This window comes from Achroia grisella, unplaced genomic scaffold, assembly GCF_030625045.1.
Source record: "Achroia grisella isolate CSIRO2021 unplaced genomic scaffold, CSIRO_AGI_Agris_v1 utg702, whole genome shotgun sequence".
In the NCBI taxonomy this organism is placed as follows: Eukaryota; Metazoa; Arthropoda; class Insecta; order Lepidoptera; family Pyralidae; genus Achroia; species Achroia grisella.
Genome location: NW_026712999.1, coordinates 597,680 through 616,978, shown reverse-complemented (window position 1 = coordinate 616,978; position 19,299 = coordinate 597,680). Strand labels below are relative to the sequence as shown.

General features: G+C 31.6%; 1 protein-coding gene across 3 annotated transcripts in view; it reads left to right on the top strand.

The window, feature by feature from the left end:
* The first annotated feature begins 1,315 nt into the window (after nucleotides 1-1,315).
* Nucleotides 1,316-19,299, top strand: part of LOC131850093 (multiple C2 and transmembrane domain-containing protein-like) — a 38,868-nt gene continuing 20,884 nt past the window's right edge. The window contains exons 1-5 of one of the 3 annotated variants that reach the window (XM_059200247.1): nucleotides 1,316-1,433; nucleotides 2,274-2,368; nucleotides 3,515-3,626; nucleotides 5,001-5,155; nucleotides 7,077-7,268. In XM_059200247.1, coding sequence (XP_059056230.1) covers nucleotides 1,316-1,433; nucleotides 2,274-2,368; nucleotides 3,515-3,626; nucleotides 5,001-5,155; nucleotides 7,077-7,268 — 672 coding nt within the window. Of the gene's footprint in view, nucleotides 1,434-2,273; nucleotides 2,369-3,514; nucleotides 3,627-5,000; nucleotides 5,156-7,076; nucleotides 7,269-12,931; nucleotides 13,004-19,299 lie in introns of those variants that run through there. The other 2 variants (XM_059200250.1, XM_059200248.1) reach the window with 2 other exon arrangements.

Below are 19,299 nucleotides of genomic sequence, written 5' to 3'. Positions count from 1 at the left end.
TTGATAGGGATTTATCATTTGTTGTACAAATTACGAAATATTTTAATGTACGAAACAAATTTATTAAATTTTTTATCTCAACTCAACTCAAATTAAATTAATATCAACGCTTCATATTATTTTTTTTATTATAAATTGACAGATAATGTAAAACTCTGATATTGAAAACTCTTTACTTTATCATCATCTAATCTATTTAATCATCTCATCAGCTCATTATTAAAAATGTTGTCTTGGGATATTATTGGAAGAATAAGTATAGCACTAGACAGCTCCTCCCCCTCTACCCTCCCTCATCACTACACGTACACACATAAACTAACTTACTACAAGTCTAACAAGCTAGCGTGTTTATGATCCCAATTAGTATCGTACATAAAACACAGGTACAATGGACTCCAAAGAATTAAAAACCTTCGTCTACACGTTATAGACTTCATTTTGAATTAACACGATTTTCAAAGACCTCTCTCTGAGAACTTAATATTAAGGGACTAGTCGGTTGATTTAGTGGGTTATACGAAGTATATTCTATTCTTATTATCATAGGTGTAAAGATTTTTTTATATCTTAATTTGAACGCGTTTGATGTTGTTAATGATGTTAAAACCTGGACTAGGATTTGTGGATGGAGAAGGTGGGATGGCTAAGGATTTAAAATTATTTTCTATACATATAATAAAACTGTAGAGATCTAATAATAATATATATAAAATAAAACGCCAAAAAATGCTATAAATTGTCACTAAATCCTGCCATTAAATGATACGACAAACATTTTGATAATAACATGGTTTCTGTGTGGGCTGCATTTTATCTCACATATATTTATACTGTCAGAGCACATCATTATAAAATTTGTGGTGACTAAGATTATGAAATACTAGCATGTCCTGTCCTGTCAATAATTGGATGAACGAATTATATCATGTTTTAACCAATTTTTATTGTATTTAACAATATATTCTGATGCTTTAACTACTAGACTATAACGCTATCCATTATGTAAAAGAAAATTAGTTGAAGTTGCGGATAGCAGTATTTATACTTTTAAACTAATGGGACACTTCGTGACCTTATTAATATGTACGCATAACTTAATATTTACTTACGGGTTAATAGATTTAACCCATTAGCTTAATCAGATGGCATTTTAATAGCTTCGTAGTTGAATAAGATGCTTTATATAAGCGGTAATTATGCAAATTTCATAACATCAGCATCCAGCTTCGTATCTGTACAAGCATAACTTAATTCTACATCTGCAAAGATGCGTACTGCCAGAGACAATAAATCCATAAACTCTAACAGATAAATGTGCTCAATATGGCGGAGAAGAATAGTGAGTGCATTTTTAAATTGTGTTCTGATGAAGAAACTTAAAACTGCAGTCAGGAAGTGGCGGAAGATGCGCCTTTTCCGAAAAAAGGATGGTAAGTTTGTGGATATGAGTTTTAAGTTCGGAAGTATCATAGAAGGTCATGGTCAATCCACAAATATAACAAGAAAGAGTATTGGATACCAACATCAATATTGCTGCAAGGCGGTCATATTGTAATACTCTTCCAACCTAACCGTGAACTGCGGCCCACTTGTGTCTTAGGTTGGAAGAGAATTTAAATCTTATTAATATTATAAACGCGAAAGTTTGAGAGTATGGATGAATGTTTGTTACTCTTTCACGCAAAAACTACTGAACGGATTTTGATGAAACATTACAGTATTATAGCTTATACATCGGAATAACGTATATATAGGCTATTTACGCGGCTTAAACCGCAGGCATAACTAGTAATATAATAACATTGAAATTATACTCTTTCTATTCAAAACCTATACAAATATATATATGTCTTCCACAAAAAAAATGGTTGTAATAAAGATAGACGCCTTATCGCTAGCAATTTCAGGTCGGCCTCCTGCCAACTGGAAACTGTTGTGGTTAATTACTGATGAATTCGAGGAATTCGAAACTAGGACTCGATGGTATAGAGTTATAAGTACTTGGCATGAGTATATGGAACACACAGGACACAAGGAGTACCACATCATGATATGGAGTTCTTAGGGGGACACACCCGTTGCCATTCCAGAGAACTAAATATAAATTCCGTACCCTATAATTTCACAGCCAAATATCACCATTTAAATGAAAACATGGCTTACAAAGTAAGCTTTTTGGTATAACAATAGGTGAGATAGGGGTACGCCAATGACTTTGTACAAAGTGTACTTTTAGACTTAAGTTCTAATGACTATGTTTTTGTCCCCAGACATGAGTAGACAAGTGTCCACCGACCCAGCTCCGTCCACGTCGGGTACGCCAGCACATTACCCGCGCATGCCACCCGTTGAGTTACTCCAATTGGTATGATCGTAGACAAATCCAAACAAAAACATTACTTCTATGCCAAATATTTTATTGTATATACATATCAATAGTAAAAATTTAATAGTAATATCCAAATCGCACGGCACTATCTAGTACCAAAGTAAGTAGAATGTATGTGTGATGCATCCATTTGAGCTAACGGTTTACGCTGGCGGAGCACCAGTGGAGAATGATAAGATGAACTTGAGGTCATGTCAGTTAGCCCATCGTGGCAAATTCTCCATAATTTATCACGATAGTTTTCAGGCAGAACCGCGTGGATGTCAATCAAACATGTTGATTTTATTTAATGTGATTTGTCGTTGTTGTCAATTGGGTTATTGGTAGTGTGGAACTAACAAACCTTCTCCTACTAAGTATGTATAATATATTATTTACGAAGAAAATGCATTAAGGCATTTTTATTAATTGTTTAATACCTACGGTATAACTCTGCTTAGTTTAAAACTATCAAAGATAACGTTGGATCATCCAGATCCAGACTAATATAATTCATTATCATGAATATCTAAATATGTTTGTGTCATGCGTAGAATCGAACCCCGCGACCATAGGAACTAAGGTGGTGTGCTAAACTGATAGATCATAGAGTCATGTGTTAACTATTAGTCTTTAGGAATATAATTATTAAAGTTATTTGAACCCTGATGAGTGAAGAAGCTAATAGACAAATAGATTTTAACTTTTGTATATACAATTTCAGTAAAATAAATGTAATTACTGTTAAAGTTCTAATCTCAACAAAAGTCGAGTAGATTTAGAGTTTTGGGTTCGAGGAAGTTGCTTTAACGTTCTCAAATATAAAGTCGGACTGATATAACTTTACTAACGCCTGCTACATATAGAACAATCAATAGTCTGTGTTAAAACTTTGCTCCCGCGAAATTTTAGGCGCTGACCATGTACAAAACTCTTATATTCCTTCCTATACTATGCTGAAAATTCATAGTATAAATAATGAGAAAGTTTTTAAGAGCATGTATTAATATTCACGCATATTTTATTTAATTTTTGTATGATACTGTTTATTACTTAAACTATGCAGAATTGTTTGTATAATTTTGACAAAATCAATGTATAATAGAAAAATATAATTTTCTACATGTAATTATTTTATTATAGGAGCCAGATGAAGGTCAAAAATTAAGAGAGCAACATCTCAGACAACATGCGTTCTTCCAACTTAGAATACATTTGAAGAGAGGCCAAAATTTAGTAGCTATGGATAAAAACGGTAAGTTTGGTTCTACGCTCTGGAGGTTTACAGGCACTAACACAACCACTATACACACAATAAAAAAAGCCTTTGCAGCACTAAAAAGCAAAAGGAGTAGCTTCATTACATATAAAAAAATGATATTGCATTTATTAAATCACTAATTCCTTTGCCTTTTATTCCAAATTAAGAAAAAAGTAAATTCTTATAGCCAAATCACAGTATATGTTAGATATGAAAGTGTACTTGACACATTATATTTGCTTCAATTTATGATTGGGAACATTTCATCACTTTCAATGCAAATTATTAATTCACTATGCTATACCGTAATTTACTTATTGAACTTCCAGTTTAATTTTATAAAATAATATTCTTTTTGCTAATTATTAAATTAAATGTATGCCTAATAATAATTAAAAAAATAATCGCTTCACCCACATCACTCACACAACCATACATCTTTATGATCTCTGTTATAAAATTTTTATCTTTTTAATTTGCATGTTATTTTATGTTTCTCTTGCATATATACTTACGCTTCTGCTTTAAAAAACAAAATTATTATTACACTCTATGCAAAAAAATCATAATTATAAATATACGTTAATATTCTTTAGGTAGGTAGTAGGAGATATATATAATTATTTTTTATGATTTTCTATCGTATCTCAGAGTAAGTATCATTAATTGGCATAAACCTGTATATAATAATACAAAACCAAATTTGTTATTCTCGTCTGTTTCTCAACGTACTTCTAATATGGACCAATCATTTAAAAAACAATTAAAATAATATTGTAAATATCAAAAACCCCCAAAATTATCGATATTGTTAACTAAATAATAAAGACTATAAGGGTCAGTAAATATGTTTACAAATATTTTTATTTGTTATGTTTTATTAATATAAAAGATATATGAAGTTAATATTTAAAAAAATCGAACCTATTTAGCATTCTAAAACCAGATATGCAGATAACATTTTTTTTCGAGAGATTTAATTATATATTTAAAGGAGAAAATAAACCTTTATCTCTAAATTATTCGTGTTAAGATACAGGACAAATAAATATGTAGATAGTTTGTTAGTACGACAAGTTAAACTATAGATTCACTACATTCGCAGAATGTTTTATTACATACCCGTTAAAACGTTACATTAAAAGAACGTGGAATAGCACTCTGATTTAAAGTAAGCAACTTTGATTAAGAGCAAATAAAAATTTAAATCGTGTGAAAAAGATTTCCTTTGCCAGACAGTTATAAAAAAATAAAGGCAAAGCAAAAGAAACAGACCAAAAACGTACTTAATTTGTAGAGTTACTTTTTCTTCCTTTAAGTTTGCTTCTTCCTCTTCTAACGTAAATGTTTTGTGGGGTCCAAAACCAGGTTTGTTGTCAGGCACCAGCGATCCCTACGTGAAGTTCAAAGTTGGTGGTCGTCTGCTGCATAAATCAAAGATAGTGTATAGAGACCTTAATCCTGTCTGGGATGAATGCTTTACTGTACCTATTGAAGATCCGTTTCAACCTGTGCAATTGAAGGTAAGTTATTGTGTTTTATGACATGTCCCAAGCCTTTCTCCATACAAAACGTGCTACTATGAAAAAAATCTACAATAACTAATTAAACTCGATCAAATTTTGTCCATACGATAAGGCAACGTATATCAACGTTTAGTACTGTCAGATTTTCATTAACAGATTTATTCTAGAATTATGTAAGTGAACAACTGTATTTGGACAAAAATAAATTAAGAAAATTTGCAATACATTGGAATTACAATTACTGTTCAGAATAATTACGGCAATAAATACAGTAAATATTTACGGAAAATCTAAGATTGAAAGTGTTCCTAACGTGCTTGGGTGAGGGGAGAAATTATGTCTCTTAATAGACATAAAACGAACACTGAATACCTACATCGTAATTTTATTGCGTAGGCACACTCTTCCTTATATAAATTCTGTAGACTACCTCGTCAGCTGCGATTGACAATTTACTGCCGTATTATAGGTTTATTGGTTAAGCTCAGTGCTAAAAATATCTATTTAAAACTGACGATACTTTTCCTTGCAAAAACGATGTTTTAAGAGTGTATTATTTCGTTTTGACTTAAAGTCTATAGGATTTAATTTAAACATGAATCTGTATGTTGCAATATTGTACTACAAAATCATTTAAAAAATAAGAGACGAGTTTCTTGTATGTTCTTCGTAGTTCGAAAGGACATTCCGAACTAACAATAGTTTCAACTTATCATAAGTGTTTGTAATAGGTCATGAATTTTGATTTTGTATTGAGTAGCAACTGTTTTAATCTTTGAGGCATTCTCTAATATCAATTATTCATTGGGTCATTGAGTGAGTCAACAAGATTATCACAATACTATTGATAAAGTTAAAGTAAATAAGTATTACCATAGACACATATGTTAATTGTCGAATAATTCTTTTTACTTATAAGCAACTAAAGTTAATCTACTTATTAATTTAGAAATGTTGTCAATGAATAATGGAAATCTGATTGTCATTTGGAAGTTACTTAATTGATCTATGTAGTGTCTATAGTATTTTACATTTACTTGTATCCGAGAACAAAAACTAATATTATTCTTAGACTCGGATTCATCCCAAATAGTGTTATTACTTAATCTGCACAATTTCGTCTTTGTCGATTTCCCGTGCAATATTTTTCATTAATGCTTCTCTCCTATAAGTCGTAGCGTAATATTATATAGCGTATAGCCTTGGCAACCTAACAGTAAAAAAGAACAATAAGTAGAACCAATAGTTTCTGAGATTAGCACGTTCAAGGATACAAACAAAGAAACTCTTCAGATTTATTATATTAGTATAGATACTGACATTTAGTTGAACTATACATATCCTTAGTATAAGTTAAGTATTATTATGTCTGAACAAAGGTACGAGTTTAATAATAAACTGATAATTATCAAAATGTCGAGTTTATTTGAGGCGTGACATTTCGAATTAGTTTGTTCAAAACAAAATAGATCCCGTCACGTCGTTCGAGTCACGTTTGTCTTTTCAAATGCCATTTGACCTGATTAAGTTAGTTTGTTGTAGTGTCTTAGTTTTAAGGGTTCTAAAGGTTCTGTAGTATAGCGATATTATCTTTAAGTTTGTGTTTCTATCGCATAGTTGCCGTATTTTTAATCCCCTAAGCAAAAAATAGTAAAGGGGTATTAAAAGTCTATGTCGTGTACGTGTCTGTGTTTCTGTATGTCTGCTTGTGGCATCGTAACTTCTAAATGATTACATCGATTATGATTACAAAGTGCCATCAGATATTATGGCATTGTCTTATAAAGCGATTTACTACCCACTTCATCAAATAAAATACATCATACAAATTATTAAGCTGAACTACCTACACCTTCTTTCCAGGTAGTACTTATAAAGCACGCAGTGTCGAAATTTTAATACCAAACAATGTCTCCAGGTTTTCGATTACGACTGGGGTCTCCAAGATGACTTCATGGGCTCCTGTCAGATAGACTTGACAGCTTTGGAATTGGGTCGCTCTCAAGACCTAGTACTGTGCCTTCGAGACCAACACAAGCCAACTCAGGATATGGGGGAGATTGTTCTGAATGTCACACTTTGGCCAAAATCGCAAGAAGATAAAGACCAGGTAAGATAATTACTTAATGGATTTATATTATTTTGTTTATGTGATTATTTAGTCATTAGTTTGTGTGAGATCACAAATATTCTATTGGAATGACCTGACCACTGTTACTGGGAGCAATACGATGTTACGTATTAGCACAGATAAGATAATATTTATTAGTGATCATATTCTGACCGCTATTAAGTCTACATCCATATTGTATATAAGTCTAATATTATTGATGCATAAATATTGTCGATGTATGAACGCATTGGAGAGAATATACTAATGAAACACTCAAGTGTCTTCGATTTAGAACTCATATATAGCTAATTTACAAATAAAATAGAAGATCTAATTAAAATTGTTAAATCTTCAGAGAGGTGTGAAGAAGTGTGAAAGATATTTGAATTTGATTGTGCTGGCAATAAATTAATCTGCTGCAAACCTTATTGTAAGAGAATTCAGATTTCTTCTTTGTTTCTTTATTGAAATGGCTTACTTTTATGAGTAATCACCAGATTTCTAGCTTGGCATATCCTACTACTAACCCTGTATACATGAACAGCTCTTACAGTTTTTTATAGTCACATAATGGTTGTCCCATACATTATTTGATCATAAAAAACTGACGTAAAAGCCTTGTACCATTTTAAAGAACGGTCGTTTTACACTCGCCTCGTTAGCACTTCGCTGATCGGCTAACGAGCCGTATATATATGTAGCCCCAGTAACATATATCGCACACCCCGTGTAAAAAGGCCGCAACTACACTTGCGTCAAAAATGTTTTATTACATAAATAAATCGAGCTTCACGGTTTACACCTTCTGTCAAAATCTCATGAAGCTATCGACAAAAATGAAGGAATAAATGCAAAAATACTAAAATTTTGCGACTTTAGAAAACATAAAATTCCAGCATAAGATAGAGGTATGCGTATTTGCATTTATTCGCTTTACAATTATCCCGTTCATAAAGTCATAATTGTATTTACGTAAATTTTAAAAGAAGATTTACAAAAAAATGTTTAACGCAAATATACTTAAATACTTGTTCCTATATCTTACAATCTAGGACTATTGTGTAATTCTAATTACTTACTTCTTCTACGAAACTTTTAGCTGATAGTTTATATGTAATTATTGTTACATAATTTTCCCCCAGCAAAACTTCACAATGCGTAAAGTGTAGTTGTAGTTACTTCTTTATTACACGTAACATTTCATACCTGATGTTGGGTAATTTTGAATACAGCATGTATTTACAAGAAAAAAAAATTAAGAATATGTTCATGTAATTAAAATTAAGTAAAATAAATAAACTATTTTTAGCTAATTGTATAAGCTGACGGGCACCAATGATGGATGATAGGAGGAGCAGGAGATCAGATGAATTTGCCAGGAATAGTAATAATAAATGATAGAAAAATCGATCTGCTTTTAGACATTTACCATAGAAGAGCGAATTGATAGAAGTGTATATAAAAACAATAGATAAAAAGAATACTTCTATTTTAAATATGGATAAACGAATATACAATTGCCAGTGAATCTTATTGTAGGTGTAACAGGAATTAACTAACGGTGGTGTCAAGGATGGACCGCGTGGAACTACATGTACCTTATATTGCTAGCAATAATATTCAATATTAATTCCCACTGCTCATAATAGGTACACATACAATACTAGCTGGTCCCGCAAACGTTACTTTGTTATAAATTACTAGCTGTGCCCGCGTTAAATTTCAATAAAAAATATATCCTGTGTTATTCAGATGCATAAACTATATTAGTGTAAAGTTTCGTAAAAATCCATTCAGTAGTTTTTGCGCGAAAGAGCAACAAAGATCCATACTTACAAACTTTCACGTTTAGAATATTATATTAAGATTAAGATTTCTGAAAACTATCAAAGTACTAATCATCATAATTTCAACTTGTGTCTACCCACAGTTGGATATAGGCCTGTCCCAATTTGGCTTTGGTGGTCTAGCGGTTACGCACACCGATTTGCATCGAAAATGCATCGTTTATACTTATAGTGCATTAAGAAAAACCCAGATTATGAAAATGTTACTCCAGCCTCTCAGAGATGGTACTATAATATTAGGTCCTTACATATGAAATTGGTGTTTTGTCGTACTGGCCACTTTGATCTCAAATATCTCCTCTTTCGCCAGGAATTCAAATTTCAAATTTGTACAGTTATTTACTCATGCATTTGTTTTTAGAAAACCGTAATCCATATGTTTTTTCCATCTTTGGTTTTTTCTTTACGTCACTGAGTTTACAAAACGGAAAACATAAAATATCGCGTTTTTTAAGAGTACGAATTCCGTCGTGGCACTAGTGTGCAGAAACGACTTGAAGAATTAATGATGTGTATGGCGATGGTGTCGCAAAAGAAAACACAGTGGTTCCAATATTTTCGTTCTGGAAATTTCGATCTGCAAAACAAGCCCCGTGAGCAGCCAGAGTCCAAGGTTGATAATGAAGAATTAAAGGCTAATATGGAAGAGGATCCATCGCTAACCACGTCCGAGTTAACTGCAGGCTGCAGTGTTAGTAACAAAACTGTTTTAATCCACTTCAAGCAAATTGGGAAGGTGAAAAAAGCTTGAAAGGATCATGAATTGAATGAAGCAAATCGACAAACGTGCGTAGACTGCTGCGTTACATTAGCCAACCGGCATAATAATGAAGGGATTTTAAATCAGAACATTACCTGTTATGAAAAGTGGATCTTGTACGATAATCGGTAACACTCATCGCAATGGCTGAATCCTAGTAAACTAACCAAATCCTGCCCCAAGCGAAAATTCAAACTCAATAAAAGTTACCTGTGAGCATTTAGTGGACTAGTGCCTGTGTTGTTCACTTCAGCTTTCTTAAATCTGGCCAGAATATTACGGCAGATGTGTATTGTCAGCAATTGCAAACCATGATGGAAAAGCTAGCTGCTAAACAACCGAGACTGGTCAAACACCATAGGCCACTACTGCTTCAGGATAACGTTACGAAATTAGAAGAGCTTCAAATGTCCAATATATCCACCGTACTTCCCGGCTGCTTTCTTTCAAAATTTGGATAATTTCTTGCAAGGGAAAAAATTCAAGTTCGATTTATCGATTCCCGTCCTAATGGTTTTTTAGTAAAGGGATCAATAAAACTACTTATCAAATGGCAAAAGTGCATGAATAGCAATGGACCATATTGTGATTAAATAATTAATTATATATTATATTTTGAAAAATCAACTGAAATTTTCGTTTTGTAAGGGAGTAATTAGGTACAAATTTCATATGTTAGGATCTAATATATTTACTACACGAGTTGGAGTAAAATTAAAGAGATTTCGGCAATGCTCCATCCTCAATGTCCGGGGAAATTCCAAATAAAATACGCATTCGCTGATGAGACACCAAATAATAGACAAATAGAAGAAGAAGAGTTATGAGAAAAAAAGAGCTGCACACAGCGAGCCTTCTGAAATCAGGCATTAGTATGATGCACCGCTACTGATACCTAAAATATATACAAAGACTTGATGAATCTATATAAAGATAAAAACATACCACCACACTATCAGACGTTTTATAAGAACTTAAGTACTAAATCTGCTACCACAGAGTCCGATTCCGAAGTTGAGGATAATAAAGGTTAATAAAAATAATAAAAATATCACTATTTTGAACATTTTTTGATTAAGTGGATTATGGAGGCAATAAACATTTCTTTAAAAATAATAAAAAATTAATAATAACCCTGCTTGTTTTCATATTCTCTAAATTAATTTGTCCCTATATTTATACTTTTGACTTACATGCACGCACATAATGGACTATTTACTATAAGAAGTAGGTATTACATGATACAAATTAAATATTCAGTTATTTTCCGCATTATAAAAGCTATTTTTATAAATACACTAACTAAACTAAAATAAATGGCTCCCTAGAAATACGTAACTCGATGTACAAAAAATGATTTTCCGTTAAATAACAACGTAATTATACTTGCAACTCTAGATTATAATGAAATATAGGAGAGTATAAAGGCGTAAGTAGAGTTAAATTTGTTCATATATTTCAAAATACATAACAATAAAGCAATAATTGTAGTTACCCCTGCAAATGTTCTTTGTGTTTCGTGGAATACAGAAGTAACCGTGTTTTTTTAGATTATCTGGAAGTACATGAAGCTGTTCCTAAATTAAATGACACATGTAGTTGAAGGCAACTGTGACCTACGATTTTCTCTTTGAAACTTATTTCTAGAACTCATACAAAAAATATAGGACAGTTTTTTTAAGCTCCTGAAAAGTTGGTGAAAATCACTTACTTCCTTTTTCCAGGAATAGTGCGATATATAGAGCAATAATACTGTAATGTATGCAAAATTTGTAGATTCGATGTTTTCCGCTTCCATGAATTCCTGGTATACTTATATTGAAGTGACAATAGGCTTAGGATCATCTTTTGTGACAGTGTAAAGTAGACATAATACCGCTACGAGAAATATAGTTGGCTTTTTTATAAATTTTTGAAAATTATGTTGTTAATACAGATTTATGTGTTCTGAGAAAAGTATTAGAGCTGCGACGTTCCTTAGTATTATATTATATATATTAAAATAACAAATAACACTAAACTCGTTTTTGTAACTTGTTTTAATATTAAAAGGCTGTAATAATCAAAACTCCCAAAAATTAAAGCTATAAATAAAAAAATACATATAAAATAATGAATTATTAAAAAACATATTACAAAAAGAACAACAGCTACAACTTTTCATGATGCCAGTAACGAAAACGAAGTATTCAAATGTGGAATGCTAAAAGGTTGGTAGCAGAAAATTTCAAAAAAGTTTCTACATTCCTGATGTAACATTTATATCCCCGCATATTTTCTTTATATATAAATTAACTCCTAATCCCTCAAATCCTGTGGATCTCGCTCACGTAACTTCTGTTCTTTGTTTGAAAATCATATAGGATTTGTTACTTCGAAATTCAGTACACAAAGGATACACAAGTCTTGACTTAAATGAAAACAAGCATCACTTAAAACTATTTAAACTTCCCATGCAGATAGCATGGGTATTATTTATCCTTTACCTACCTGTTATTAATATGCTCAACATTAATTAATCGTTGAAGAATAAAATAATATACCTATAATAATACATATACCTATAAATAACAAATACAACTATACAAATCTATTTAATATCGAAATGAGAGTTAACTTCATATTTATTTTAAGTATTTACCACAGATAAAATTACTGTTGATAAATTGATAATGATTGAATTGATAACTAAGAATAGTTATGATAGCTTTCCTCAGATGTAATCATTTTAAGTTAGTTATTTTTCTAATTCTTCTATTCATATTAATATTATACAATAATATTCTCTGATAATATTTTTTAAAATCGTTATTTAGTAATTTAAATATGTATTTTTAACATATAATATGTTTTATTTTTTTAACATTCTTTTAGAAGAAAAATCAATAGGTACCTATCTAAAATAGTAGTTCAGCTGTAGTAAATGCTTGTGTAAATAATGATCGTCACGCCGTACCGGTTTACCCTCCATTAATCTACATATACAAAACACAATACAACATACATAACCTCAATGAAATTCAATGAATCAGTTGTTATAGTCTCACGGACGGGAGTGCGCGCGCGTTCGTCTAAAAGTTAACCTCCTCGCAGATTAAATTGTACAAACAAAACGCCGTGCTAAAGTAAACAAGTGGATTTCGTACTGGCCGGTTTTAGTGTTGTGTTCTGATGTTTCGAATTTTTCTTTTTCTTATACCGGTTTTTCATAACTTATAATCAGCCAGCGTTTGTGATTCAACCAAAAAGTTTTTATGTCTGTGTTTATTTGCAAAAGTGATATTCTGTGTAATTCATGTTCTGTTTTTTATTTTGTTATGTTTACCGTTTTAGTACTTATGCTCCTAAATTTAGAAACGTTTATTGTTTGACTATTTTGTTTCTGTGTTGTCTATGCTGGTGTTTATGTGTTCACCATATATTTTGAATCTCATAATAATGTTATGAAAAATTAGGCGACTGCTACTTAATGCCAAAGCTTTGTACGGTCTTTATAATAAACTTAGTAGATACAACCCGCGATTGGGTCTGCGTAAAATCGATGCCCTGATTCTTGTGATGCGTTTTATATCTTTAGATTAAGACATTATACATCTTTAATACAAACATTCCTCCCCTATTTCACCCTCTTTGAATTTAATTTTTGCAACCATTAATATCTACGCCGAGATCAAATCTAATCATAATGACATCGTAATACCGGTATAACAGAAACACACAAACACTTTACAATAATTATCTACCTGCAAATGCTAATTAAATGAAGGATAAATATTATCAGTACCTCTAACCTTCGTCGAGGAAAATGTTCGGTTTCATAAATACTTATACAAGCCTATCGCTGCATTTCCTATTAGGGTCGGATATAGAAGTACCTAAATCTAATTAGATAAGCAAATTAGGGAACAATAGAGGTCACTAGACAAAGCCTTAAACCACTAGATAAATATACTAAGGTCTAAATTAGTTAATTAGGTAACCAGGTTAAGAGTAATTCTCATTTTGAAAAGGATTAAAATCTACAAAACTAAATCCCTACCAGGGAGGAAGGAGAACTGTTAGTAATGTGGACTGATGACCCCATTGCTAGCAATGTACCATATCAGGTTGACCTCCACGCGGTTCTTCCTGGGAACCATCGTAATAAATTCCTGATTAATGTGCCAGGATGGGGTAACTGGCCTGACCTCATGTTCATCTTATCATCCTCTAAAAAATCTAAGTATGTACATCAGTTGTCTGGATCAAGTTCTGCTTACCTTTGGAATAGTTGGCGTTGTGTAAATTGTCCAAGACTATTTATTTAGGTTATTATGAATTTAGCAAATTTGTACGAACTATCTTATAATTTCATTTGCGAATGGTAAGTACAATTCTGCTGTAACATATTTGATGCAAATGTGTATCTCAACTACTTTAGTAAAATAACTCAACCCAAACAAAATAGCTTTTGCCAAAATAGCAAAGTGTTTTATTATGATATTTTTTGGCAGAAATATTCTATTATCACACAACACTTTTTATCATAAAACAGTCATACAGTGTCGAAATTGTGGAGGTATGACCATCGAGTGTGGCCAATTCTTACTAGTTTGTGTGTTTGTGTATTTAGGACTTTATAAATGTAAGTTTGCAAAATTAAATTATTAAAAGTACAGAATATTTATCTGTACTTGTCTATGTATATATATACAGACATACATACTTTTTTGTTCTGTGATACATAGAAATAAGTTTCAAACTTGTTACTCTTCTTTTTGGTCGGGATTTAAAATGGCTGACAACAAAGCGGCCAGATGCTGCCAATAAGCACAGGAGAAGAAAAGAAAACATAAGACTTGGTAACAGTTGCACAGCCACTATTGGCGTTACAAGTATATTCAGTTTCACAAGTTTCATCAGCGTTGGAACTATTTCTCTTCTCATTACGTTGTAGATTGTACTATGGCAGTAGGGTTGTCAAAAATATGTAAAGTAATAAGTTTCACAAAATTTATTATTAAAATATACCATGAAAAAAATGTAAATAATGTAACTATTTTATCAACCCTTTTTTAATATTTAGTGAATGTTTTTTTTTATTCCATGCATTTACGCATTACAGATTTAGTTTTAAATCCAATAAACTCATTAAAAGATAGTACTAATATTGTAGTATTAGTTAGTTCTTGGTGCCCCCGCTTTAAATAATATAGTTTAACAATAGTTAAACATAGTAGTTCATATTTTTGTTGAATAAAATTCTGGCTATGATGATAATTTTACATTATTTTTTCTTTTGCAATATAATAATCAACTTAGATCCTGAACTAGAACCTTATAGTATGGAACCAACATAATATCCATATGCTGTGCCCGCGGTTGCCCTTGCATGAAATTTATAGCCTAGGTGTTATTTCGATGCATAAACTTAATAGATTTTGGGTACATACATATATGATGTTATACAAAAATGGCCCTTGCAAAATCTGCTTATATCAAGCGTACAAATCATAAGTTAATTGAATTATCGATTTTGTATGTAATTATGAATTATTGTATGTATATGTCAATTTGTATATAAATCTAAATGTTATGAGGAACAATTTTTCAATTTAGTATTCCAAATACTCTTTAATTGAGTAAAAACACTTGGACACTAACCATTCATGCAGTTTTCTTTTAAATAATATTCCAGAGAGAGTTCTTATATCGTCAGGAAGCTTATTAAATATTTGTATCGCCATACAAAATGGACTCTTTTATTATTCGATTGGAATCACCGATCGTTTGGTCAATCTTGAGACTTTAGTATTCTTTGTTTTTTTATTACATTCATATATATTTCCAGGCCAGTAAAGACTAAAAGTAAGATTATAATTATAATTAATTCAATAAGATTACCATTTACTGCATGTACAACTTTTATCACAAATAAATTTAATTTCATTATTATGTAACAAAAACACCGACAACCCTATACGATTCCTGTGATAAGTTCAAGAAATTGACGCTGGGAAATTGCAAGGTCAATTATCCTAATACTAATTTGGCTGAAACTTTTACGATGAATACGATGCTTAACTCCACACTTCCGGTTCAAATTGTGTAGATTTTACTCAGATTATGTGTCAAACGTACGTAACGTACCTCGTCACTATTTCTCAAATTTTGACACATAATATAAAACAAAATATATACATATGTATTAAAACACAATGGCTTCAATGTTTGGATTGAGGCTATTGTACTCGATCCTTGTGAAAACACTGTTTTTTAAATAAAAAACATTGCATGTTACTAACTGTTAGTGCATCTTTCTGTATCTAAATGGAAGGATTTTTTATAGTCGGTTGAGTTTTTTTTAATACTACAATGTACAATCAAATCATTCATGTAGGACATTTTAGCCGCTTATAAACGTTATTTTTTGTATTAATATTTTGTCCCTATCGTCCAGTTCGGTATACAGATTCAATTAAGAAGATCTGCCAACAAACACAAATTTTTATTTGAAAACCAGTTTAATTTTATGTTATACACACCTATGGACACCGGGCGAGTCATATGTTACCAACGCCTAAGAAACCTTAATATACCCTTAAAATAAAAATATGAATCATTTACTTATTGAAATAAACTTACATTGAAGCACTTTTGAATAGTCATTACATTTTTTTAATCTACCGTTCATTCGGAAAGTATATTCCCCATTAAAAATAAAAACCAAGGACAATTCACACAGTGCCATATAATTCCAAGCTAAGCAGATTTTATATTATAGTACTATAGAACTGACGATAGATATACTTAAATAATTGTTTTGTAAAAATCCATAATATAGGTACATAAAAACTCCCAGACCAATACAAACAACCGTACACCTGTGTAGATTAATTATTTTCTGTATCTGTTGCAATACTTAGTATGTGTATAGTATTGTTTGCGATCGCAATAGCCAAATATCGCATTTAAAAATAAAATTATAAAATTTAAATACAGAACTTCACACATGGAATATTATGATTATGTTTTTCTTTTTATTCATTTTTTATCTTCTTGAACATTCCGCGGCGTCACCCTTAAATCCAATGTACAATTAATTCTATCTATTTTTTTATTTCATATTAATAACATAAACATAGCAATGTTCCTCCATTAAACAAAATAAACAAATAAAGACATTGTATTTAGTAGGCATTCCAATATATATCTATTTACCCATGTACTTACTACTAATATTGTGAGCTACGAATGTGTTGTTTTTCTTTTTCTTCTTAAGTATGTTAATACGGCTAATTACGCATTAATTGGAAGCTATATCGGCGATAATTTGATTTGAATTCAGCAAAATTACACATTATTTGTTTATTTTCAATATCCGTGTGGTTACATCATTACCATTTATTCAACCGACTCTTTTTCGATCGATCCCCGTCCAGTTCAAACGGGGATCGAAATTACGACGGCTTGAGTCGAGGTTCGAACCCCTAGCGGTGCCCTCATGCTAGGGGTATCCGTCAGGCGGGACTTGGCCTTCAGCCGCTCCTTAAGTATGTCCTTTGGTTTGGAGTGCCATCTGCACTCGCCCCCTATTGTCCGATGAAACTGTAAAGGCCATCTGCTGCCAACAACATTAGAGCAGTCTAAAAAAAAAATTCATCCCACTGCGGCTGTGCGCCGTGCAATATTGTGTATTTGTGACGCATTACGTTTTGAGCGGGAAAATAAAAAAAAACTTCTTCTGCAGACATACTAATCTATTGTGCTATACACTATTCTATATAACTGTATATATCTGTAATTTACTTCTAATATAATATACACCGTGCGAAACTGGAGTAGGTTCTAGTAACTGATTAATTTAATTATATAATTAAACAAAAGGATAATATGCATTGAAAACATATTATATGCATAAATTAGACGAGTTATGAATGTTAAATAAGCAAGAGTAGTTTGTAAGGACAGGAGACAATGGTAGGTACTTGGTTTCTCGCTGCCTACCTCGTAAGGGAATTGGCGTGAAGAAATATAGGGAACAGTTAAAGTTCATTTTAAAGAATTCCATGTTGTAAACTTGTCCATAGACAAAGCACTTGAGGTACCAATACTTTTTGTTATGAAACTTGTATGGCAAACAAGCTTACGACCCACCTCATGGTAAATGGTAACCGTCGCGTATAGATTACAACCAATACAAGTATTTTTTAGAAGTTTGTATTTGTTACGAGACTGGATTGTAATCCAACACTATAATAATAACAACCCCAGGAAAATACACACACTGTCATATAGTCCCATTCTAAGCTGAGCTTATATTATGGGTACTGGTGAACTCATATACATATACAACACTCTGACCGATACTACAATCGTACTCATGAATAATAATGTTTGTAACGTGCCAGGAATCGAACTCGCGATCAGCGGCAAGGGGGTGTGCTAAACCGCTAGACCACCGAGGCCGTGAAATATATTGAAAAGAATAACAATTTTCGGGAGCCAAACCTAACACTGGCAATAAAAGAAATGAAAATACATTTCTTATTGGCATAAGAAATTAGAAACTTTATTATGTATTTCAAGTAGGCACTTATTCGCAAATCCAGGTCAAACCCGAGTCTTGGTTCTGATGAATATCGTTTAAAATTTCATTCAGTACCTTATTTCATAGGTGGTAAAGTATCTAACTAAAGATCTTTTGTTATGAACAAAATTTTATATATAAAAAAACTAACTGTTAATGGCCTTTCGTCCTGGTGTTATATAAATTAAAATAAATAAAATTTCTAAAATAAAAGTAGTCTAAATTAATCCTTATACTATTAGCTATATTCAAGTGAAAGTCCCGTCAAAATCCGTCCAGCCTTTTCAGAGATTATGAAGAACAAACAGACATTTTTTTAGGTTAGTTTAATAAACCGTATAAATATACTTTAATAAGCATTTAGTGGACAGCTGTTATTTTGAAAAAAAAATAATCGGACACCTCAATTGTAGTTCTATTATTAATCAAATTTTATAAACACTAATTAAATAATTTCAATAAAAATTATAGCCTATGTAGGTATGTGTTATTCTGATGCATAAGCTATATTACTGTAAAGTTTCATGAAAATCCGTTCAGTAGTTTTTGCGTGAACGAGTAACAACAAGATTAGCTTTTTAACTGACTTATCTTGAAACTAAGAATAAAAATATTCGAGAGGTTATTTATGATTAACGTTACATGTTGAGAAATCAGTTCAGTGAACGTACATGGGACGTTCCCTACAAATCCCAAAACCCTTTCCATTAGCACATTCCGTGTCTAGAATGTGTTAGGTATAATAACAATATGTATGTAATTAGAGTGATTGTTTGCGTGTCTGGCTGTAACGCTTGTTAGTTGGGCACGGTCTGGTGACTAACACACCAACATTCATGCCAAAGAATTATA